The sequence below is a fragment of the Hemitrygon akajei genome, chromosome 13, assembly GCF_048418815.1.
Source record: "Hemitrygon akajei chromosome 13, sHemAka1.3, whole genome shotgun sequence".
Lineage (NCBI taxonomy): Eukaryota > Metazoa > Chordata > Chondrichthyes > Myliobatiformes > Dasyatidae > Hemitrygon > Hemitrygon akajei.
The window spans coordinates 36,930,129-36,955,820 of record NC_133136.1 but is presented as its reverse complement, the minus strand read 5'-3'; the positions used below and the strand labels follow the sequence as shown (position 1 = coordinate 36,955,820).

General features: G+C 36.4%; 1 protein-coding gene across 1 annotated transcript in view; it reads left to right on the top strand.

Annotated features, from left to right (window-relative positions):
- The window catches only part of LOC140737767 (molybdopterin synthase catalytic subunit), a 53,437-nt gene extending 29,735 nt beyond the window's left edge, over positions 1-23,702 (top strand). The window contains exons 2-4 of the mRNA XM_073064397.1: positions 1,475-1,628; positions 9,078-9,201; positions 19,948-23,702. Coding sequence (XP_072920498.1) covers positions 1,475-1,628; positions 9,078-9,201; positions 19,948-20,022 — 353 coding nt within the window. The 3' untranslated portion in view covers positions 20,023-23,702. The remainder of the gene's footprint in view (positions 1-1,474; positions 1,629-9,077; positions 9,202-19,947) is intronic.
- The last annotated feature ends 1,990 nt before the right edge of the window (positions 23,703-25,692 follow it).

Genomic DNA, 25,692 nt, shown 5'->3' with positions numbered 1-25,692 from the left:
TAAGTATATATTTGTGAAGTTACATGGAGTTTAAATTTTAACCATGAATCATGTTTCCTTGCAGAACTTAAGAAAAAATAAGCAGTAGGATTAAATTTAAAGAATTAAATTGTCAAGAATGCAGCCAATCAGAATTACTTTGATCCATCTTTCTCCAGTGTTTGCCCTGATTACAAACAGTTGCCATAGCAATGTCAGTTTAATATTAATGAACAATGATCTCTATCATAACCTGAATATGATTGATCATAATCCTGTCGCCACACCACACTAGCTGATGTGCTGCAATTTTTAAGTTATTAGTTCTGTTTAAAGAACTCTCCTTGCATTGAAAATATTTTGTAAATGAACTTTTATCACCATTAATTTGAAATGTATTGTGGTACTCCTGATGGAATTCAAATTAAGAATAGGAAGTGACTTTAATGTTGCTTTCTTTAGCTCAGCTGCTTGATTAACTTTAATTTATCTTAACAGCTCCAGCAAGCAGTTTAAAAACTATTTTATCATTTTTATGTCTTTACGTATCAGCAAGTATTTGCTTATTTTTCAGTGGAATTCTTCCTAATTTCTACGAAAGAGGGAGAAGTCTTTTACTTTTGCGTTGACTCATATTTTATCATTATTGAAATTTAAATGTTAAGTTACTCAAGTTATTTTAATAACATTTTATGGGGTTGGGCAACAAATTTATTATAGCTTTGATAGCCCTGCATTGTCTTTGAAGTACAATATAGTAAACAAATTAAAAAGCTAGTTAGTTGAAATAAACCAACTTCATTTGAGATTTAGAGACACATTCAGCACTAAAGAACCTGCATTTTTATAGCAATGATTCACAGAGAAAATTGGCAAACAACTTTGCTCCAGTTGTTTTGCAGCTGTTTATTTTTCTATAGATTTAGAATATCAAATAAATCTTTTTTGAAACATCTGTTATCAGCTGCTGTTACTTACTGCCTGTTACCCCGCTGGTGTTTTGGGCAGCAATGAAAGTCTGTTGTCTCTAGAAGGATTCTTCATTGCTGTTTCTGTAACAATTTTTTTTTGGCTAGTCAGGGTTCTTTGCTCCAAGCAATAGGTGTTATTGCATATGCAAAATTGTCACTTTTGAGATCAAGGTGAAGATAATGGTTGAAGGAAATATTGAGTACTATGGGGTAAATGATAAAATTAGTACAATCATGTGGTCAAACCAAAGAGGATGTTAAAAAAGAATTAAAGTTATCAGGTTGGGAGCCAAGAATTGATTATGCTTTTGGCTTGGGCAGTGAATTTGAGGAGAAGAGAAACATAGTTAAAAGTTGCAGAGGTGGCTTTTCAGAAGGTCCTTAAAATGTTCTACTATAACAATTGGAAAGGGAAGTTCTATAGTCTAATGTACCAGGAGATGGTCTGAGGTGCTCAGAACAGTTTAGTAAATAATTTTATAGTTCTTTAACTGAACGAATACCTAATACATTTCATTTATTAGGTACAACCAGAAACCATTTTGAAGGAAGGAAAGTTGTCCGACTTGAATATGAAGCTTATATTCCAATGGCTGAATCCGAAATAAAAAAAATCTGCAGAACTATTAGAAACCAGTGGCCAGAGATTCAGCACATCAGTGTTTATCACAGACTTGGGTGAGTTACTGCTACTGAAAATGTTGTTTGGGAAGAGAATAGTCAAAATGCAAGGATTATCCTTTTCTGTCATACTTTGTGCTGTTCATACATAACATGATGCAGATTTGCATTAAAGTTGTATTATTCAAAGAAAACATGAGATTTAGTTATTTCATATTTTAGTGCATACGTTTATTATTTGATATGTAAACATTTAATAATTGAATTTAGCCACAAATACACAATAATTTGTGCTGTTTAATGTCTAAATTTCAATAACAAAATAGCAATCCTTAATCTATTAGGAAAGTTCAATCTGATAAGGTTTTTTTTAGTGATGACCATTCACACTCATATTAAAATCTAATTGTTTAGGTAAAGTATTGAGTTCAATGAAGTTCAACTTTGGCTCCGGTTTTTGCATTGCAATTAAAGTAGATGTAGCTTGAATCTGACACGAAGACTTGACCTGACACCAGACAAATGAGTCTCCCTGGGGAAAAAGAAATGTTTCCATCTTCTTCACTTGGAAATGGTTTCATGTTATGTTACATGATTTATATTTCATTCAGTTTTTTGGATAATGCCAATGTTAAACCAATGGAGTGTGAAATCATGTTAAGCTGTTTAGTATCAATGACCCAGGTGCATCTTGTGGAGGTGTAGTTTATTTCATTGTATTTAAATTAAAATATATTATGGTTTGGAATTTTTAGTCAATTATTAGTGGCTTTCCTCTTCTGTTATTCTTTGTTCCTTTGCTTGCTTTTTATCTCATTTGTGACGAAACCACTAATTTTTAAAAGTTAAAATATTTTCCTTACATTTATATTCTCTGTTAATGAAAGTGATAAATCCAATTTTACTAATTCTCTCTTATGAGATCCTGCTCACTTTTAGACCAGTGCAGAAGTAATCCAAACCCCTTTAGTCTATATTGTCTTTATCATTTTTTTACTAAAATATTATCACTTATGCTGTTTATGCTAAAATTCATCTGCCAATAGATATCCTCTTGCAGTTCTTCAATTTTCCTTCATATCTCTACATTATCAGTCATCTGCCAAATTGAAGTTTTATCTTGCATGCCCATATCCATCCAATTCATTCAAATAAATAAAGAAAAGCAGTGTCTTTTTTCTTTCCTTGTATTTATGACTTTGATGTTTGCATATCTGGCTCTGGATATCTGACCCTGGCAAGCGCTACTGTTTACCAGCCTTCAGTCTGAACAACAGTGATTACCATGTCTGTCTGCTTTCTGCCAAATCATTCCTGCATCTGTGCTGTTCCTGATGCATTTAATCCATGGGCACTAAATTTGTAAACCAGCCTTTCATGTGGGACTTCGCTAAATGCCTTTTGAAAATCCACATTAACAACTTCTGCTATAGTCCCTTCATTAACCTTATCTGTCAGCTCATAAAAAAACATTTAATTAGGTTTCTTTAAACATGAGTCATCTTTAAAAATTCCATGCTAATGGAAACTTCTCCAAAATCCTATGATCTGTTTTCCTATGCTGTTCTTAAGAGCTTCCTTCCCAAGGTTAAACTAGCTTGTTGTCACTGTCATATCTTTCTCCTGTTACTGAACAAGTGTATCATATTTGCCTTTTTTAAGTCTTGAGGGTTTATTTGAAGCTTATTTCAGTGTTTATCTCCACTTTTTCTAGCAAATGAGCATGAACTTGATTCAGACCAAGTGACATTTACGTACTGGAAGCATAGCCTGCCAGTCTTGTATCTAACCACTTTCAATATTCATATCATTCATTTTTTGGCAGCATCTTCTTCCTCAGCAAAGACTTACAGAAAATTCCAGGTATTCTAGTTACATATTCCATCTCAGAGCATAGATCACAACTGATCCTTAATTAAACTCACCCTTCCTCACCCTCCCTTCTTAAATGCTTGAGGATGTCTTAAACATTCTCATTTATTTTATCTGCCTTTCTCTTCACAAATTCTCTTTTTTGGTCTTATTTTCCTTTTCATTCTCTCTACAAGTTAACCATATTAAGCTTAATTGGAGAAGCTAAAGTCAGTTGTATCAGTATTATAGTGGAGTAAAGGGGATTATAGAGGCATGAGAGAGGAATTGGCCAGAATTGATTGGAAAAGAACACTGGCTGAGATGGCAGCAGAGCATCAATGGCTGAAATTTCTGGTAGCAATTCACAAGGCACATGATATATATATCCCAAAGAGGAGGAAATATTCTAAAGGAAAGACGACACAACCATGGCTAGCAAGAGAAGTCAAAGGCAACATAAAAGCCAGAAAGAGGGCGTATAATAGAGCAAAGATTAGTGGGAAGTTAGAGGATTGGGAAGTTTTTAAAAAAACAACTAAAAAAGTCATTAAGAAGGTAAAGTTGGAATACGAAAGTAAGCTAGCCAATAATATTAAGGAAGATATGAAAAGTTTCCTCAGATATATAAAGTGTAAAAGAGATGAGAATGGATATTGGACTGCTGGAAAACAATGCTGGAGAGGTAGTAATGGGGGACAATGAAATAGCAGATGAACTGAATAATTCGCAAACACGTTGACTTCATTAACTTTATCTCCAACTTTCACCCTGCCCTCAAATTTACCTGGCCCATTTCCAACACCACCCTCCCCTTTCTTGATCTTTCTGTCTCTATCTCTGGAGATGGCTTATCTACTGATGTCTACTATAAGCCTACAGACTCTCACAGCTACCTGGACTGTTCCTCTTCCCATCCTGTCTCTTGCAAAAATGCCACCCTTTCTCGCAATTCCTCAGTCTCCGTTGCATCTGCTCTCAGGATGAGGCTTTTCATTCCAGGACAAAGGAGATGTCTTCGTTTTTTAAAGAAAGGGGCTTCCCTTCCTCCACCATCAACTCTGCTCTCAAACGCATCTCTCCCATTACCCGCACATCTGCTCTCACCCCATCCTCCCACCACCCCATTAGGGGTAGGGTTCCCCTTGTCCTCACCTACCACCCCACCAGCCTCCGTGTCCAGCATATAATTCCCCGTAACTTCCGCCACCTCCAACGGGATCCCACTACCAAGCACATCTTTCCCTCCCCCCACTTTCTCCTTTCCACAGGGATCGCTTCCTACACGACTCCCTTGTCCACTCGTCCCCCCCCATCCCTTCCCACCGATCTCCCTCCTGGCACTTATCCTTGCAAGCAGAACAAGTGCTACACCTGCCCTTGCACTTCCTCCCTTACCACCATTCAGGGCCCCAGACAGCCATTCCAGGTGAGGCGACACTTCACCTGTGAGTCGGCTGATGTGATATACTGCGTCCGGTGCTCCCGGTGTGGCCTTTTATATATTGGTGAGACCCAATGCAGACTGTGAGACCATTTCGCTGAACACGTACGCTCTGTCCGCCAGAGAAAGCAGGATCTCCCAGTGGCCACACATTTTAATTCCACGTCCCATTCCCATTCTGATATGTCTATCCATGGCCTCCTCTACTGTCAAGATGAAGTCACACTCAGGTTGGAGGAACAACACCTTATATTCCATCTGGGTAGCCTCCAACCTGATGGTATGAACATTGATTTCTCTAACTTCCATTAATGCTCCTCCTCCCCTTTTTACCCCATCTTTTATTTATTTATTTATTTATTTATTTACCTATCTATCTACTTATTTCTTATTTTTTCCCATTTTTCTCTCTCTGTCCCTCTCACAATAACTCCTTCCCTGCTCTCCATCTCCCTCTGGTGCTCCCCTTCCCCTTTCTTTCTTCCTCGGCCTCCTGCCCCATGATCCTCTCCCTTCTCCAGCTCTGTATCCCTTTTGCCAATCAACTTTCCAGCTCTTAGCTTCATCCCTCCCCCTCCTGTCTTCTCCTATCATTTCGGATTTCCCCCTCCCCCTCCCACTTTCAAATCTCTTACCATCTTCTTTCAGTTAGTCCTGACGAAGGGTTTCAGCCCAAAACGCTGACTGTACTTCTTCCTATAGATGCTGCCTGGCCTGCTGCGTTCCACCAACATTTTGTGTGTGTTGTTTGAACTGAATAATAGTTTTGCATCATTCTTCACTGTCAAAAATACTAGCAGTATGGTGGAAGTTCCAGGTGTCAGGGGACATGAAGTGTGTGAAGTTACCATAATTAGAGAGAAGGTTCAAGAAAACTGAAAGGTCTGAAGGTCACCTGGATCAGATGGTGTACGTCACAGAATTTTGAAAGAGGTGGGTGATGAGATTGTGGAACCATTAGTAATGATCTTTCAAGAATCACTAGATTCTGGAATGGTTCCAGAAGACTGGAAAGTTGCAAATGTCACTCCATTCTTCAAGAAGGAAGAGAGGCAGAAGCTATAGGCCAATTTGTCTGACCTCATTGGTTGGGAAGTTGTTGGAGTCGATTATGAAGGATGAGGTCTCAGGTTTCTTGGAAGCAAGTGATAAAATAGGCTGTAATCAGCATGGTTTCCTCAAGGGAAAATATTGCCTGACAAATCTATTGGAGTTCTTTGAAGTAAAAAGCAGGATAGACAAAGGAGAGTCGATTGATGTTTGTACTTGGATTTTCAGAAGGCCTTTGACAAGTTGCCAAACATGAGGCTGCTTAACAAGCTACAGGCCCATGGTATTGCAGGAAAGATTCTGACATAGATAAGGCTGTGGCTGATTGGCAGGAGGCAAAGAGTGGGAATAAAGGGAGCCTTTTTTGGCTGGCTGCCAGTGATTAGTGGTGTTCTGCAGGGTTATGTGTTGGGACTGATTCATTTTATGTTATATGTTAGTGATTTAGATGATGGAATTGATGGCTTTGTTGGACAGTTTGCAGATGATATGAAAATAGGTGGAGGGGCAGGTTGTTTTGCAGAAGTAGAGAGGCTATAGAAGGACTTAGATTAGGAGAATGGGCAAAGAAATGGCAGATGGAATACAATGTCAAGAATTGTACGGTAAGGCACTTTGGTAGAAGAAATGAAAGGGTTGACTATTTTCTAAGTGGAGAGAAAATACAAAAAAACTGAAGCACAAAGGAACTTGGGAGTCCTTGTGCAGGATTCTCTAAAGGTTAATTTGCAGGTTGGGTCTGTAATGAAGAATGCAAATACAATGTTAGTATACATTTCAAGAGAACTAGAATATAAAAGCAAGAATGTAATGTTGAAACTTTATAAAGCTCTGGTGAGGCCTCACTTGGAGTATTGTGAGTTGGTTAGGGCCCCTTATCTTAGAAAGGATGTGCTGAAACTGTAAAGGGTTCAAAGGAGTTCCACGAAAATGATTCCAGGATTGATTGGCTTGCATTTGATGGCTCTGGGCCTGTATTCTCTAGAATTTAGAAGAATGAGGGGAAACCTCATTGAAACCTATTGAATGGTGAAAGGATGTTTCCTATGGTGGGAGAGTCCAAGACTAGAGGGCACAGCCTCAAAAAGAGGAATATCCTTTTAGAACAGAAATGAGGAGAAATTTCTTTAACCAGAGAGTGGTGAATCTGTGGAATTCTTTGCACAGATAGCTGTGAAAACCAGGTCTGTATTTATACTTAAGGCAGAAGTTGATAGATTCTTGATTGGTTAGGGCATGAGAGGATACGGGAAGAAGATAGGAGATACAAATACTAAGCAACCTAACTAAAGAGCCGAGAAAAGATGCTAGGAGGGCAATTAATGCTAAGACAAAAGAATAAAGATGGTGCTTTTGAAAAATCTCTTTCATAGATAAGAGAAGAGAAATTCCTTAGATAGGGACAAATTAGTTAATACTTCACATGGATGATGTACTAATAAATAGCCAGTGAAAAATGAAAAAGTTGATAAAATGTTCATTTAAAAACATCAGAAAGTCTGCAGATGCTGGAAATCTGAGCAACACATACAAAATGCTGGAGGAACTCAGCAGGCCAGGTAGCATCTATGGAAAAAAGTACAGCCGACATTTCAGGCTAAGACCCTTTAGCAGAACTGGAGAAAGAAAGATGAACAGTAGATTTAATAGGCGGGGGGATGGGAGAGAGAAACACAAGCTGATAGGTGAAACTGGGAGGGGGAGCAATGAAGTGAAGAGCTTGGAAGTTGATTGGTGAAAGGGATACAGGGCTGGGGAAGTAGGGGTCTGAAAGGAGAAGACAGAAGGCCATGGAAGAAAGAAAAGGGGGGAGGAGCACCGGAGGGAGGTGATGGGCAGGCAAGGAGATAGGTGAGAGAGAGAGAGAGAGAGAGAGAGAAAAAAGCGGATGGGGAATGGTGAAGGAGAGGTAGAAAGGGCATTACCGGAAGTTTGAGAAATCGCTGTTCATGCCATCAGGTTGGGACTACCCATACGGAATATAAGATGTTGTTCCTCCCACCTGAGCGTGGCCTTATCGTGACAGTAGAGGATGCTGTGGGTTGGCATATCAAAATGCAAATAGGAAGTGCAATTAATATGGGTGGCCACTGGGAGATCCCGTTTTTTCTGGCAGATGGAGCATGAATGCGTGGTGACCTTCATATTTCATCTTTTCTGTCTTTGTGTTTTTTTTAGTTGCCTTCTGTTGGTTTTTAAAAGCTTTCCGATCATCTAACTTCCCACAAATTTTTGCTTTTTAAAAATTTATGCTTGTATCAATCCAGATTAATTTCTGGTGGCCTCCGTCAGTCGTAGTCGACCATGGGTACTGCACCTCTGGTAGTCACTGGGAGTGGCCTCTCCAGGGCGCAAGCCAGGGTAGAGTTGATATGGAGATCCGTCTGTTGCCCATGCAGTGGGACCCCCCTCTCCATGCTAATGACAGGACCAAAGGAATGACGAAAGTCGATACAGTTTGGTGTCAGCAGCATCGCAGGAGTTGCCGTGCCGGTGCTGGGTACAGCAGTCAGCCGTCTTCGGGACTCCGACTCCAGATTTTTCCTCAGGGTTTACTCCCAAAGCCTTTCCCGTGAGCGGGTATAGAGCTGCAAGGCAGCGGAGGTTTGAAATCGGAGTTCTCCCACTCCTAGATGAGCTACCATCCGTGGTTAACGAGCCCCATCTGCCCGGAGCAACTGGTTTTAAGGTGCCAGTGGTCCACCTTTGCCCTTTCTCCTGTCAGTGAGAACAGCTCCACCAGGTGAGAAGAACTATGCCACACGTGAAGGCCAGGAGTGGGACTTGGTTGTCAGAGGCTGTTTGAGACGCACGCCATGAAGAGCATTTGTTTAACAGTGGGAGCTCGTCCCCACTACCACCCTTCGGCTATGACTACCCTTGGAGCCCCAGATTAACTTACAGTCAGAATAATCAATTGCTACACGAAAAATCAGATTTTCAGGCAGCAGATACCAGGAAATTGTTACTTTAATGAAAATGTAAGTATTACCACATGACTTTTCCAGATTTTTGGTGCTTTTTAAACAGCTACAGGGACTTATTGGATTAATATAATTTAACCCTTGTATATTTCTAATAATATGAATATCTATTTTATAAACTGGTGGTTCTTGTTTTTAAATGCTTTAGATTCCATTTTGTGTCATTTAATTCTGCAGATTAGTTAATGTGACTGAAGCAAGTGTGATCATTGCCATCTCCAGTCCACATAGAAATGAGTCCTTTGAAGCAGTGAAATATTGCATTGATACTTTGAAAGCCACAGTACCAATATGGAAGAAGGTATGAGCTTTGACATTAGGGCGATGAAATTCAAATCAGATACTTGTATAAAAGGGCCAAACGGAATTGTCTGAAAATGTTACTTATCTAGTTATTTTCTATTTTTCTTCTAAATTTCATTCTTCTTTCACTTTTTCTTTTTTTTGGCTCTAAGACTAACATTAATTGCATGTTCACATTTATTCTCAACTTCAATAACCACCTATAAAGTTGAGAAAAGATCATCCTGTTTATGCTGGTTCAAGGGTCCTAATTGAAAGGAATATGAAGAAAAGATACAAAAGGCAAGGTCTACCTTTAGCATATGATACAGTGGATTCTGGTTAATTGGGGCAGCTGCATATTTTGGACCACTCTTAAAGAACACGTCTAATCGAGAAAATAGCTGGGATTACTTTGTTTATTTGGGACATGGTACTGCATAATTGGGACTGGAGACCGTTGCGCTATTTCTAGCTAGTGTCAGTTGCAATTTTTGTCACTGATAGTTGGCCAGAAATGAGCAATAAGGCAATTGAGAACTGTTTTGCTCACGGCGGTTTCAAGCATTCAGACTTTGAGATGCCAGAAATGGCCAGGAGTGAAAATGAGACGGGGGCGTCACGTGATGACATAAGATCGAGACGTTGGGAATCCAGCTCCCTCGTAAAAAGTAATGAAATAGGGTTTAAATGAAGAAGAGTTAACAAATACCTACTAGAAACTATTTATAAGCAACTCAGGATTATCTTTTGATATGGCTCCTAAACTGAAACAGAAGAAAGCTACTACTTCGAAGACTGCGCAAATCGGCGGGGAAAAAGGCCTAACCGTCTCGGCGAAGCCTGGGACTCAAGTTGGATCTCCTCCCGGCAAAGTGCATGGCACTTCTGATGATGTGGGACAGGAAGTTGCAACAATATCGGCGGTCTCTAAGAAGAAACGGCAAGAACAACGCATGCGCGAAAGTATGCATGAACAGATATTAACAAAACTACAAATCCCAATTACGGCTGGAAGTGAAATTGGAAGTGGATCGGAAGTAGAAACAGACTGTTTGGGAAATTCAGAGGAAGAAGAAGAGGAAAAGAAGGAAGAGATTAAAGGAGACATCAAAGATATCCTGATATATATGACAAATGAATTAAAAGCTATAAGAACAGATATAAGAAGGATTCAGAATACACTCGATAATGTGGTGGAAAAACAAAAGAAGATGGATAACAAAGTTAAAGAGGTGGAAGTAAAAGTGGAAGAAAACGCTGAAAGAATAGATAAGATAGAAGACAATAATCTTGCCTGGACAATAGAAAGAAAACAGATGTTGGAAAAAATGGATGCGCTTGAGAACTCTAGTAGATGAAATAATATTAAAATTGTTGGTCTTATGGAAGGTACAGAGGGAGAAAATCCAATAAAATTCTTTCAAGAATGGATTCCGAAAATTTTGGAAATGAAAGAAGGAAATCAAGTAATTGAAATTGAAAGAGCACACAGAGCTTTAAGACCAAGACCTCAACAAGATCAAAATCCAAGATCAATTTTGATAAAATGCTTAAGGTACCAAGATAAAGAAATGATCTTGAAGGCAGCTACTCAAGGTGCTAAAAAGAGAAATGGGCCATTGATAATAGAAGGGAAAAGAGTTTTTTTTATCGAGACATAAGTTACGATCTTCTGAAGAGGCAGAAGGAATTTAATCCAGTGAAAAAATCTTTATGGGAAAAGGGCTATAAATTTTTATTGAGCTACCCAGCAAAATTGATAATTTTCCTGGATAACGAAGAAAGAAGTTTTTTCGTTGACTACCGGAAAGCGGAGAAATTTGTACAAGAATTACCTGATGTCCATGAAGAGGAGTAAAGAATTATAGAAATGAAATGGACTAATGATGAAGACTGAAACAAGGTTGGACTTGATGGACATTTATAAGGAAAAAAAATAGTCGAGGAGTATTAATTGGGAGTAGAGACATTAATTATTTTCTTTTTTTCTTCACTAATATATTTTTTTTTGCGGGGGAGCTGGAGGAGCTCCTGATCGATGGCTGCGAGTTTCACGTGTACAATCATGGCGATTGCCATGACCCGTAAAATGGGGGGGGGGGGGGTAATGTTGTGTTCTTTTTATTCGCAACATTAGTGGGGGGGTATTTTTTTTCTTATATATTAGTTATCTTCTATTTTTCTTCTTTTTTGCCTGGATGGTTGGGGAGAGACTCATAGCAACATGGAGAATTTTAAAGAGTTCCCAAGGTATTATGAATGATTAATTTACTTAATTTTTTAAGTTTTAATGTTAATGGAATTAATGGACCTGTGAAAAGAAAACGAGTTTTAACATATATTAAGAAAATGAAAGGAGATATAGCTTTTTTACAAGTAACACATTTAACAGAAACAGAACATAAGAAATTAAAGAGAGATTGGGTTGGAAATGTCATTGTAGCTTCATTTAATTCAAAATTGAGAGGAGTTGCAATTTTGGTTAATAAATCTTTACCAATTAAAATACAAAATGTAATAATTGATTCTGGGGGGAGATATGTGATTATACATTGTCAATTTTTTTCAGAATTATGGACTTTTATGAACATTTATGCACCAAATGAAAATGTTGCAAAATTCATACAAGAAGTTTTTTTGAACTTGGCTGATGCACATGATAAAATATTAATAGGTGGAGATTTTAATTTTTGTTTAGATCCAGTTTTGGATAGGTCAACTAAAGTTGCTACAAAATCAAAAGTAACAAAACTAACTTTATCATTAATGAAAGTTTTAAACCTGATTGATATATGGAGAAGAATTAATCCAAGAGAAAGAGATTATTCATTTTATTCAAATAGACATAAAACTTACTCAAGGATTGATTTTTTTTATTATCAAAAAATATTCAAGATAGAGTGAAAAGTGTGGAATATAAAGCAAGAATACTGTCAGATCATTCCCCCTTGATAATGACAATGATAATGATGGATAAGGAGGAATCGATCTATAGATGGAGATTTAATTCAATTTTATTAAAACGTCAAGATTTTTGTGATTTTATGAAAAAACAAATTCAGTTTTATTTTGGATACAAAATCTACATTCAGTTGAGGATAAAATTGTATTATGGGAAGCGATGAAAGCATATTTAAGGGGTCAGATTATAAGTTATACATCTAAAATTAAGAAGGAATACGCAGCAGAAATAGATCAATTGGAAAAGGATATCATAAAGTTAGAAAAAGAATCTCAAAGCTATAAGACAGAAGAAAAACGAAGACAACTTGTTAATAAAAAACTACAATATAATACCCTCCAGTCATATCGTACAGAAAAAGTAATTATGAGAACTAAACAGAAATATTACGAATTAGGTGAAAGATCACATAAAATTCTTGCTTGGCAGTTGAAAACAGAACAGGCTTCTAAAACAATAAATGCAATTAGAACAAGTGTAAATAAGGTTACTTATAAGCCTTTAGAAATTAATGAAACTTAAAAAAAATTTCATACTGAACTATATCAATCAGAATCACAAAATAAGATTGCTGAGATAGATAAATTTTTTATCACAAATAACCCTTCCAAAATTAAATTTGGAAGAACAGAAAGGATTAGATATGCCCTTTACATTAAAAGAGGTTGAAGAAGCTTTAGGATCACTTCAGAGTAATAAATCCCCAGGAGAAGATGGTTTTCCTCCTGAATTTTATAAAAAATTTAAAGATTTATTAATTCCTCCTTTTATGGAATTAATATACCAAGTGGAAAGAATGCATAAACTCCCACAATCTTTTTTAACAGCGATCATAACTGTATTGCCAAAAAAAGATAGAGATCCTTTAAAACCAACATCATATAGGCCTATTTCTTTGTTGAATACAGATTATAAAATACTAGCAAAAATTTTATCTAATAGAATATCTAAATATTTACCAAAATTAATACATATGGATCAAACAGGTTTTATTAAAAACAGACAATCAATGGATAATATAACCCGGTTACTTAGTATAATTCATTTGGCACAAAAAAGAGAGGAAATGAGTGTGGCAGTTGCTTTGGATGCAGAAAAAGCACTTGATAGATTGGAATGGGATTTTTTATTTAAGGTATTGGAAAAATATGAGTTAGGAAAATCTTTTATACAATGGATTAAAACTTTAAATACTAATCTTCAAGCTAAAGTAATTACAAATGGTCAGATTTCAACACCATTTTGCTTAACGAGGTCAACTAGACAAGGCTGCCCACTATCACCTGCTTTATTTGTATTGGCAATAGAACCATTAGCTGAATTAATTAGAACAGATTCAGATATTGGGGGCTTTAGAGTTAATCAAGAAGAATATAAGATTAATTTATTTGCTGATGATGTTTTGATTTATTTAACAAACCCATTGCAATCTTTGCAAAGATTATCTTTTAGATTGGAAGAATATGGGAAAGTATCAGGGTATAAAGTAAATTGGGATAAAAGTGAGATTTTACCCCTCACCAAAGGAAGTTATAATCAATGTCGATTAGCAACTCAATTTCGATGGTCAATAAATTGGATAAAATATTTAGGTATTAGAGTTGATAATGATGTAAAAAATTTATATAAACAAAATTATTTGCCATTATTAAAAAAAATAAAAGAGGATCTTGATAATTGGATGATGTTACCAATAACATTAATAGGTAGAGTTTTAGGTACCTACCTAATAGGTAGGTATTGCAATATTCCTAGATTGCAATATTTATTTCAATCTTTACCAATACAATTATCTCAGAAGTTTTTTCAAGAACTGAATAAATATGTAAGGAAATTTCTTTGGAAAGGAAAGATGTCAAGAATATCATTGGAAAAATTGACATGTAAATTTGATTTAGGAGGGTTACAACTTCCAAATTTTAAGAATTATTATAAAGCAAATCAACTTAGATTTATTGCGTCTTTTTTTTTGATGAAGAAAAACCGGCATGGATTAGAATAGAATTAGATAAGATAGGAGAAAACATACCAGAAGATTTTATATATAAATGGGAATCCAAATGGATACAAGAAAAAAAAGAATCTCCTATATTAAGACAGTTGATTGATTTATGGAATAAGGTAAATATGGACGATGAGATGAAGAAATCTTTATTAGCAAAAAGAACTTTAATTCAAAATAGGCTTATTCCTTTTATAATGGATAATAAACTTTTACATAATTGGTTCCAAAAGGGGATTAAATATATAGGTGATTGTTTTGAAGGAGGTATATTGATGTCGTTTGATCAATTAAAAAATAAATATAAAATATCAAATAACACTCTTCTGTTATTTTCAATTAAAAGCCTATTTACGAGAAAAGCTGGGTCAAACAATGTTGATACCAAAACCTAGTGAAATAGAAATATTAATTCAGAAAGGAAAAATTAAAAAATTTACATCTTGTATGTATAATTTGATTCAAAAACAGACAATTAAATTAGGAATTCATAAATCAAGACAAAAATGGGAATCTGATTTGAATGTTAAAATTGATGGAAAAAAACTGGTCAAGATTATGTTCTGATAGTATGAGAAATACAATAAATGTTCGACTTCGATTAATACAATATAATTTTTTACATCAATTATATATAACACCACAGAAAATAAATAGATTAAATTCAAATATGTCTGACCAATGTTTTCGATGTAATCAAGAAATTGGTACTTTTTTACATTCTACTTGGTCTTGTTTTAAAATTCAACCATTTTGGATAAATTTAAGACTTTTATTGGAACAAATTACTGGAGTACAACTCCCACATAGTCCACTATTATTTTTATTAGGAGACATTGAAGGGACAATACCGAAACTTAAATTGAATAAGTATCAGAAAAAATTTATAAAAATTGCATTGGCAGTAGCCAAAAAAGTTATCGCAGTTACTTGGAAATCTGATTTATATTTAACTATGGATCGTTGGAATAATGAAATACATAGTTGTATTCCACTTGAAAAAATTACGTATAATCTAAGAAATGAATATGATATATTTTTGAAAATTTGGTTCCCATACTTACAAAAGATAGGATTAAATACATAGGTCCTTTGAAGATAAAATTATAAAGTAATCGGGGAAAGTAAAAATAAATATCAAAATTATTTTGAACTCCATGGAGCATGTGGGGATCCTCCGATATCCAGGCAATCTTTTTCTTCTTTCCTTTTTTTCTTTCTTTAGATAAGGGTTAAGGGGAGGGGGGAGGGTTAATATTATTTTTCTTACTATTTTATCATCACATTTATTCTTTGTAATTTCTAAAATTTAATAAATAAATAATTTTTAAAAAAGGAGTGAAAATGAAGCAATTTCACTACTTCAAAAGTTACGAACTACAGAGAATTTGAAGCTATTGACAGTGATCTTGAATGTTATAAAGAATATGAAGATTTGGAGGATGCAATCGTTAAAAGCATTCTATGAATGCAGTATATTATCTGAATTAGATGTCTCTGCTAAGTTTGTTTATTTACAGTCATTCAGAAGAGCTTGGCAGTGTACTCAGGATGAATTCCTCAGAAGATAGTTATTGGAACTAAAGTAGTTTTATAGTACTGTATTGGTAGTGTTCTAATTTGTTCTGTTTTTCATTTAAATGAATACTTTAAACTCACTTAAATGGTAATTTGTCTTTCTGTATATCTTTTTAACTATTTCCATGAAACATTGGCTGATTGGGGCTACCACTTAATTGGGCCAAAATGTACTAGTCCCGATGTGTCCCAATTAACCAGAATACACTTAATATTTTCAGCAATGCTTCTGTTAAGTTGGGGCTTTACACCATATTGATATAGAATTAACATAGCTTGTCATTATTACAGAGATACTTCTGCAAATGTTTAAGAGTATTTCTGATATGCATCTCTTCAGCAAAGATTATATCAGGCTGGAATCGGTTAATAACTTTAAATGTTTTCTTATCATTCCAACCGCGAACATTCCAAGTTAAAACATTTAGCTGTTTAGATGTCATCATGGAACTTTGTATCTAAAAACAATAGTTAGACACATGTAAGGATAAGGTAGTCGACAATGGCGGAGATGAACAACAATAAAAATAATTATGTTCCAGGATTCCATAATGGGGGAAAAGAAAGAAAAAAAATCCCACCCAAACTACAAAGCCCAGAAACAAGTCGATATCAATCGACGCAAGCCCCAAGAAAAGCATAGATGCAGTACAGGTACAAACTCCGCCTACCTAAGTAAAAAAAAAGAGAGAAAAAAATAATCTCTGTCTCCCTCTACCGAACATAAATCTCATTACAGTCGTCATGTATCTCAATATAATTAACTTGGAAGGAAAGTGTTTTTCTTGTAAAACAAAACGACCTTCAATTGAAAGTAACCTTCATAATATTAGATAAGGAAAGAAAAACACATCCGAAACAATTCTGGAAATATTTGCACAGAAGAAAAACAATCGCCATCTTTAAATTGTCCAATCTATCTTTGTTGAGTTTATCGAAGCTCAGATAAAAGAGTTTTTTCTCTTTAATAATATAGGAAATGTCTCTAAGTTAGTAATTTGGGATACATTAAAAGCTTATCTACACGGTCAAATTATTTCGTATATAGCTAAACTGAAGAAACAAAAGATTGAAATTAGATAAAATCTCTAAACAAATTAAAGAATTAGATAACATCAAGAGTATTTCTTTAATTTGTCAAGTGCTTCACAGGTCAGGGAATGTTGTAGGATTATTTTAAGGTTATACATTGGTACTCTCAAAATTCTGTTTAATATAGTGGATGTCTATCTAGTTACCCTAATTTAAGTGTTAAAGGGATTCAGTAATAGATATCTATGGCTGCTTGAGCAAAATGTGTTACCATGGAAGGACTTCCATCCACTGTTGCTCTGATAAATCCAACTGTTGGCCAGATCTTAATTATTTAGGTATGATTATGGTAAATTTTTAATTCACATATGCAATACACAGAAAACACATGCTGTTTTCATGAATAGGTCATTTAATCACAATTGATATGAACAACAGACATCAGAAAGAAGGGATTCTTAAAATCTTCCTAATCTCAGAATTAATCCCAGTCCTGATATATTCATATGCATATGCCTGTACACAACAGAGAGGCATCCATAGCTTTGATGGCTGACTGTACAGGGTGAAGGCTGCTACTACAACAGCGTTTGTAAGCCTTTTATTTTAAACTGGTCCCTGTGGTCCATACCATTTATTCCCAACTAAAAGCTAAATGCAGTTCAAATTCTTGACGTTTGAAGAAGAGGTCAACATGCCGGATAACCTACAGTTGCGACCAACATCAAGGAGAGTGAGAAATATCATTGTGGGACCTTGTCACAGGAGAAACCATTACTAAGGCCCTCCTCAGCCACCCCTCCCACTGGCTGAAAAGCTCCTTCCTAAATTGCATTGTGAATTCCATCTATTAAAAGGTACAAGGAGCAATATTGACTGCAATGCCCGAACATTATAGACTATTTTTTAAAAAAAATCCTGGTTTGTATGCCATTCTATGGGTAATGTAGAATGATCTGTGATTCGTGTTCACATGGACCAAATGCCAACTGGTTTGAGTAATGCTCCAGTCCTTCTCTTATTCTTCCTAACGAATTTTGAACCATTCCCTCTTAAAGCTTCCCAGTGGAGTCGGATCAGATTTATGACTACTAACATATGATGTGAAATTTGTTGTTTTGTAGCAACACTACAACACAAATTTACATAATAGATGGGAGTGGAGTGCTGTTCAGTCTTTGTTCCTCACTGCAGAACCAAGATCATCTGAACTTAGATTAGATTAGCTTTATTATTTGTCACAGGTACATCAAAGCATACAGTGAAATGCATCACTTGCGTCAATGACCAGCACAGTCCGAGGTTGTGCAGACGGTAGCCTGTAAGTGTCTCAATGCTTCCAGCAACAAGATAGCATGATTATGAATTAATACCCACATGTCCCTGGAATGTAGGAGGCAACCCATGTGGTCATGGGAAGAACGTCCAAACTTCTTACAGACAGCATCAGGAATTGAACCCCAATCACTGCTGCTGTAAAGCGTTGCCATACTAACCATTATGCTACTGCATACCACCTCATTTGAACTTGGTCATTACACTTCAGGGTAAAGGTGGTGCTTGCACCTCTGCATGCTAGGAATTAGTTCCATGTCAGCACTGACCTTGGAAATGTATGCGAAAATTAAATATCCATAAGTTAGAGATCTTCTACTAACCTACAAGTTCTTCGCAATCCCACAGATGAAGTATCATAAAATTAGAAAACATAAATCAGAGCATTGAGTACAGAAGTTGGGATGTAATGTTAAAATTGTACAAGGCATTGGTAAGGCCAAATTTGGAATATTGTGTACAGTTCTGGTCACCGAATTATAGGAAAGATATCAATAAATTAGAGAGAGTGCAGAGACGATTTACTAGGATGTTACCAGGGTTTCAGCACTTAAGTTACAGAGAAAGGTTGAACAAGTTAGGTCTCTATTCATTGGAGCGTAGAAGGTTGAGGGGGGATTTGATCGAGGTATTTAAAATGTTGAGAGGGATAGATAGAGTTGACGTGAATTGGCTGTTTCCATTGAGAGTAGGGGAGATTCAAACGAGAGGACATGATTTGAGAGTTAGGGGGCAAAAGTTTAAGGGAAACACGAGGGGGTATTTCTTTACTCAGAGAGTGATAGCTGTGTGGAATGAGCTTCCTGTAGAAGTAGTAGAGGCCAGTTCAGTTGTGTCATTTAAGGTAAAATTGGATAGGTATATGGATAGGAAAGGAGTGGAGGGTTATGGGCTGAGTGCGGGTAGGTGGGACTAGGTGAGATTAAGAGTTCGGCACGGACTAGGAGGGCCGGAATGGCCTGTTTCCGTGCTGTGATTGTTATATGGTTATATGGTTATATAGATTAAACATGGATTAATTCATGGGGGCCATGTCAGTGAAGGATACTTTTGCCTCCAGGAAGCCAGAAGAGTCTTGGGCCCTTCACAGAAAAGTGTTGCTCAAGATGGAAACCTCAAACCTAACATCAGATTTATGGTCTACAAACAACAGTCATTTTCACACTTCACAATATGTGGTAGCATATTGATTAAATTACTGGACCAGCAGTCAGACTTCTGGACTTTTGGGACATGGGCTTGAATATTACCATGCATCCCTGGGTATTTAAGTAATTTATTAAATATGGAATTTGAAAAGAAATCTGGTCTCAAAATGGTAATCACAAAACTATTAGATTCTGTGGTTTATGGCTTCCATATATCCACAGACCACAGGTGAGTTGACTCTTAGCTACTGCCATAGTTTAGGAGTAATTATGAATTGATAATAAATTTCTGTGACATTCATAGATCATCAGCAAATAATTTAAACAATGCATGGACTACTTATAACAGGTAAGTCAAATGCTGGAGAGAACCATCAACATTGTTTAGGAAAATCCTCCAGATCTACTGGCAGCATAACAAAAAGGATGTCAGTGTCCCCTCCTCGGCCAAAGTCCCCAGTGCTGAGACACTAATTGAACTCAGTAAGCTGTGATGGATGGACCATATCCTTTCTGTACTATACTCCATGGACTGGAGAAACACTCTCACCACCTCCACCATTAGGAGGATTAACTGATTAATAAATTAATGAATTCGTTTTAGTCTTTCAAGTTTTAGTTTTCAAAATTCTAATTTATTTACCCATGTATTATCTCTAAGTATGTTTCATATGTTCTAATTTATTTAATTTTTTTTAAAATTAGGAGATCTATGATAATGAAGAATATACCTGGAAGGAAAATAAGGAGTGCCAGTGGGCAAAAAATAACCAGAAGTAACTAGATCTCAGTGCAGTCTTGATGGAAGTATAATTCTCTGTTGTCAAAGAATCTAGTATTATGAATTAGGTAATCATGCCTTAATTGAAACTGATGATTTACTTTTGCACTATACATTTTTGTGTAAATACTGACTATGATGCATATACTTTTGTATAGAATTATATGAAAAATATTAAATTTCCATGTGGATAACTTCTTGATCTGAAACTTGTCAATGCCACCTAATTTCATACCGATCACCAGCATTTATGTTAATTCATGTTAACGAACAAACACATGCAGCGCTCTTGTTCTTTAGCAACCCTCACACAAGAAGCTGGAGGAACTCAACAAGTCAGACAGCATTTCCGGAGGGAATAAGCAGTTGACGATTCAGGCAGAGACCCTCCAACAGGACTGGAAAGAGAAGGGTAAGAAGCCAGAAGAAGAAAGGGGAGGAGGCAGAGTACAAACTGGCATGTGTTAATTGAGAGCAGGTGAGGGGGAAGGTGGGTGGATGGGGCAGGGGTGATGATGTGAGGAGATGACAGGTGACAGGTGGAAGAGGTAAAGGGCTGAAGTATAAAGAATCTATTAGGAGAGGTCAGTGGACCATGGAGGTGATGGCAGGTGAGAAGAAGCAAACTGGTATGAGGGTAACCAGATTGGGGAATGGAAAAGAGCGAATGGCAAAGAGGGAAGCCATTAGGTTGGAGACTACCCAGACAGAATATGAGGTTTTGCTCCTTAGCCTGAGTTTGGGCTCATCATGGCATAAAGGAGGCCATGGCTAGATGTGTCAGTATGAGAATGGGAAGTGGACTGTTTCTTCCCCGCCATACATGCTGTCTAACTTACTGGGTTCGTCCAACATTTTGTTTGTATTGGTCAGGGTTTCCAGCATGTGCAGAATCTCTTGTCTTTAATATTACTCTTCAACTTAATTTTGACCATTGAATTAGATTGAAGAGAATGCAATATTAATTTTAATGTCAAAGCTGTTACCTTATTTGCTTGGGTGGTTCTTCATAGTTGTAAAAGTGAATGTTTCTTTGGCAGTTGAATGTATGGTCCTGAATTCATATTAAGAACTGCAATTACATTAGAACATAAAACAGTACAGCACTGGATAAGTGATTTAGCCCTTGGTGCTATGATGGTCTTGATGCTAATTTATCCTAACCGTCCTGCTTTGTATCATCTATATCCTTCCATTCTCTTCATACTCTTGTGCCATCTAAAAGCCTGTTAAACTCTATCAAGCTGCCTGCTTCCACTACTGCCCCTGGTAACCTATTCCAGTCACTGAACACAATGCTTTAAAAAAAACTTGCCCCTCATGTTGCCTTAATACTTAACCCTCTAACCTTAAAAACATGTCCTCTGGTGTTTTTCTACCCCTGGGGAAAGATTCAAACTGTCTAACCTATCTATACCTCTCATAATTTAAGAAATCTCTTATCAGGTTCCAACATTCAAGGCAGAATGACCCAGGTTTTTCCAGTCTTTCCTTGTAGTTCATACTCTCTAATCCAGGCAGCACCGTTAAACCACCTGTGCAGCCTTTCTGCAAGCTCCACATCCTTCCTACAATGAAGTGACCAGAACTGCACAGATTACTCCAAGACTGGTCTGACTTATGTTTCGTATAGCTGAAAAATGACTCTCTACTCTTGTACTTAGCAATCCTACCAATGAAGGCAAGCATGGCATATTCCTTATTTTTAAACTACCTATTCACTTGTGTAACCACTTTCAGGAAACCATGTACCTGGACCCCCAAGATCACTCTGTACCGCAATGCTATAAGGGGCCTACCATTAACTTTAAGCTTTCCACTTAATTTGACTTAACCAAGTACAACACCTCTTAATTGCCACTTCTCTGCCCATATCTGTAACTAATCAATATCCCTTTATATCTTTGATTCCTTTACATTAATACTGTTTTACATTAAATCTTGATTGAATGCAACTGCCCACAAGAAACATTTTCTTGACTCTAAATGATGTTTGACTGCAAAACTTAAAGTAATTTGTTGTGCATTATTGAGCTGTAATAAAAAGTGCATTTGAGATGTGTAATGGTAGCCATCTTGCAAAACTCAATGAAAATTCAGCCCAGTAGAATACTATTGTTGGAATAAGAGTTCTGTGGCAATTGCCCAGAAACTTAACCTTTTTGAAAATTTTGTGAATGGGCAACAATTTGACTAGCATATAGAGAACTAAAATATTAGATGAATGAATGAGTAGTATACTAAGATTGAAATCAGAATTTATTTCAAACAGATCTGGAATTGCTTGCAGACTGCCTTTTTGAAGATGTTTTAGATTTGCCAGAACCTGCTGTGGGCCTGATTTTATAGGAAAAGGCTCATTTAAATAATGCCTTCGAGTTCCCAGTCGAATTCCTGTTTCAATTGAAAAATCCTGCTGAGGCAGGTAAGCGGAATACAGTGGGCATTTTCTTGAGGTTTCACTATGCTGTTACTTTGGTGGAAGATTCTGAAAGAGGAAGAATATAGATGTTCTTGGCTCTTGAATTAAACTTCTGCAGATTCTGGTATTTTACACCCAAGTCAGTGAACCTGTATGTAGCAAACCTGTTATAAGGTAAATTTTGAAAAGTCTCTTGAAATTCAGGAATATTAATTCTGTAACTTCTCTCTTAGTCACCCTAATAATTAGATTTCCATAAAAATTATTATATTGGTCATGCCATTCTGATTTTTCTTGATCATGTTAGTGATTTTAGAGCCATTTTATCAAAACTTTCAAAATGGATTTTGACATCTTGCTAACTCACCTATAGATTTTTTTCCTCCCTCTCAGTTCATGAACAGCAAAATTCAGTTTACTAGCTAAATAGCTGGCAGTGCTGAAAAATCATTATTAATGTAATCAGTCTTTGGAGCTGCTTTTTTTTTAAGAACCTTGCAATCCAGGGCATGAGGTTTTGTGAACCTTTAATATTTCCAGCATTTCTTTTTAACGATGTAAAAGTTCTACATTGTCACTAAATTCTCATTTCCTCACTATCCATGCTACATCTGGACATCATCATTAATAATTTGAAATAAGTTTACTGTTTCTAATCTCATGATATAGTTAACCTTGATAAACTATGAATGGATCACTTATTAGTCTCAATCAATTGAGTTATCCAAAGATAAAAATTCACCTCCTGTCTCTGAACGGTAAGGATTTATGATTGCACTTAACATTTATGACAGTCAATTGAAGTTCATTGTACCAATGTTACAGACACAGAGAGTGACATGTTATGACTGTAATATAAAACAATTTCCTGAAGAATCAGTGATAATATAACAGCAAACTGCAAATCAAGATTTTCAGCAGAGATTTGGCTTTATTCATCTGGAAAGTGTTAAATAAGTCTTTTACTAGACAACAATAACCTCTGTTACTTGGCCATTGCTGTAAAATAGATAAATTCTGACCTCTAGTGGTAGCAATTTAAACATACATTGCCTTACTAGAAGTAGTAAGTTTTTAATAGCTTGACCAATATAACAGAGACGATAACCTGCAATAGTAGAGTTGGAACATTTGTCAAGACTGAATAACTCTCAGCAGAATATTATGCAGAATTTGTAATTCATGCCTTTGAATTTTGCAAACACTATTTGTTCACTGTACTGATTAAAGATAGCAATAAAATCATGAATAACCACACATTGTTTATTATTTGTACACTGCATACTTGTGTTGAATAAATAAATAGTGGTGATCAGTTCTGAGCAAGATGATGGGACATTGAGGTTGGTGTGGAGTAGAAAGTGGGAGTAGGTAGATCTATAGTCAGTTACTTAATCTACCTGAACTTTCAAACTCCTGTTTTTGCAGTCCCTGTACATCACATATGGCAATATTTTACTGAGTTAAAGTTCAAGTCAGTTCGGCAATTTGTAGGCATCCTAACTAAGGGATGCAGGAAGCTACCTAAGGATTTCCATACAATTCAGTACTAGGGGCCATGGTAGTGTGGCGGTGAGCGTGATGTTGTAACAGTTCGGGGCGTCAGGGTTCACAGTTTAATCCTGCAGTCCTTTCTAAGCAGTGAGTATGTCCTGTGGAATGCTTGAGTATTCCCTGGGTGCTCCAGTTTCTTCCCACAATCCAAAGGCGTACTGGCCAGTTGTAGATTTACTTTAATTGACATTTCTATTACACAAAGGGCATTTTGTAAGACGGAAGGGGAGAAACAGTATCAGCTTACTGGGAAATCTAAGACTAGGATTTTCTATTTAAAAAAAAATAAAGCCAGGCTTGTTAAATGCTATGAAATAAATTTCTGTAAAATTGTCTGTTGTGCTTCAGTTGCGTTGAGGGAAGGAGTGTTGCACTCTCAAAATCATTACACTGAAGTCCTATTGATTCTCATAATTGTATCAGATCTCATTGTATTTCTTTGGGGGAGAAAATCAAAAGATTATGGGTCAACAATATACTGGTATTGTGAAAGTTTGATGCAAGTGTCTTGCATTTTCTGTTACTGCAGTCAAGTTTGTGTTCCAGTTAACACTCGGTCTTTCCCTCACTCTCATTCAGCAGACAGAATCTCACTTCACTTAACATCAGCAATAATAAAGGAATTACCTTTAGTTAGGCATATGGGGAGGGGTAAGGAAAGCTGAGTGTGAATAGAGGTAATGTAGTTTAGAGTTCCACTTGCTATGTCAAGAGGGGAAGGGATATTACCAGGAGGAGGAATTTCTGAGTTCCAGAATACAACCATACACTGTTCTGTGGATGTGCCATTGATCTGAAACATTAACTGGTTTCTCTTTCTACAGATGTAGATTGTCTGAGTTCTTCCAGTATTTCTGGTTTTGTTTCGGGTTCTAGCATATGCAGTTGTATTTGTTTCTCATTGGTGTTTCATAAAGTTGATTCTAGGTGCAGAAGTCTACAGAGGTTGGCATGGCAACTGCTGAGGGACATTTTGCTGAGTTCAGTGTTTTTGCAGAAAGCAGTTATAGTCAGCTACCTTAGAAATTCTTCTGGAATACACCACAACAGGGAATGTCAGCAGAGAAAACTTTTGGATTCTGTTTGTTTTCAGGTTCTTAGAGTTCTTCCAGGAGCCAAAAAATGGCGAGCGGTCTTAATGCTAGTGATTGTTTATTTTAAAGTACAAGCATACAAATGCTAAGCAAATAAAAGCTGAGAAACGTTGCTAAAAGGTAGAATGAATATGACGACAAAAGAAATAAATAAAACAGAAAAGCAGCTGCAAAGATGGCACCTCTGGACAATCCATCACATTTATAGATAAGGAAATTACTTAGCGAGAGAGAAATTAGTTAATAGGCTATATAAAAAACAATTACATCAGATGGGTAATGTGCTAATACTTAGCCAATAAAATTGAGAAAAGGTGATATGTTAGTTTAGCTGCTATACCACTTTCTGCCAGTAAGCGGGGGTGAACCACCCCATACTGTGAAAAATACATGAGCTTGTTAAAAGGTACAATCTTATAAAAGAGTATTATTAAAATGAGCAGTGGTTTCCAACAATACTAAGATCAAGAAAACCTGATGGAAGGGAGAAGGGTTAGAAAGGCTTTCAGTAGGAACTCACCTCTATCCAGGGAGCAAATGTCCTACGTAAACCTCAACATGGAATAATGTGTGTATTAAGAATTACCTCTCTGAAATCC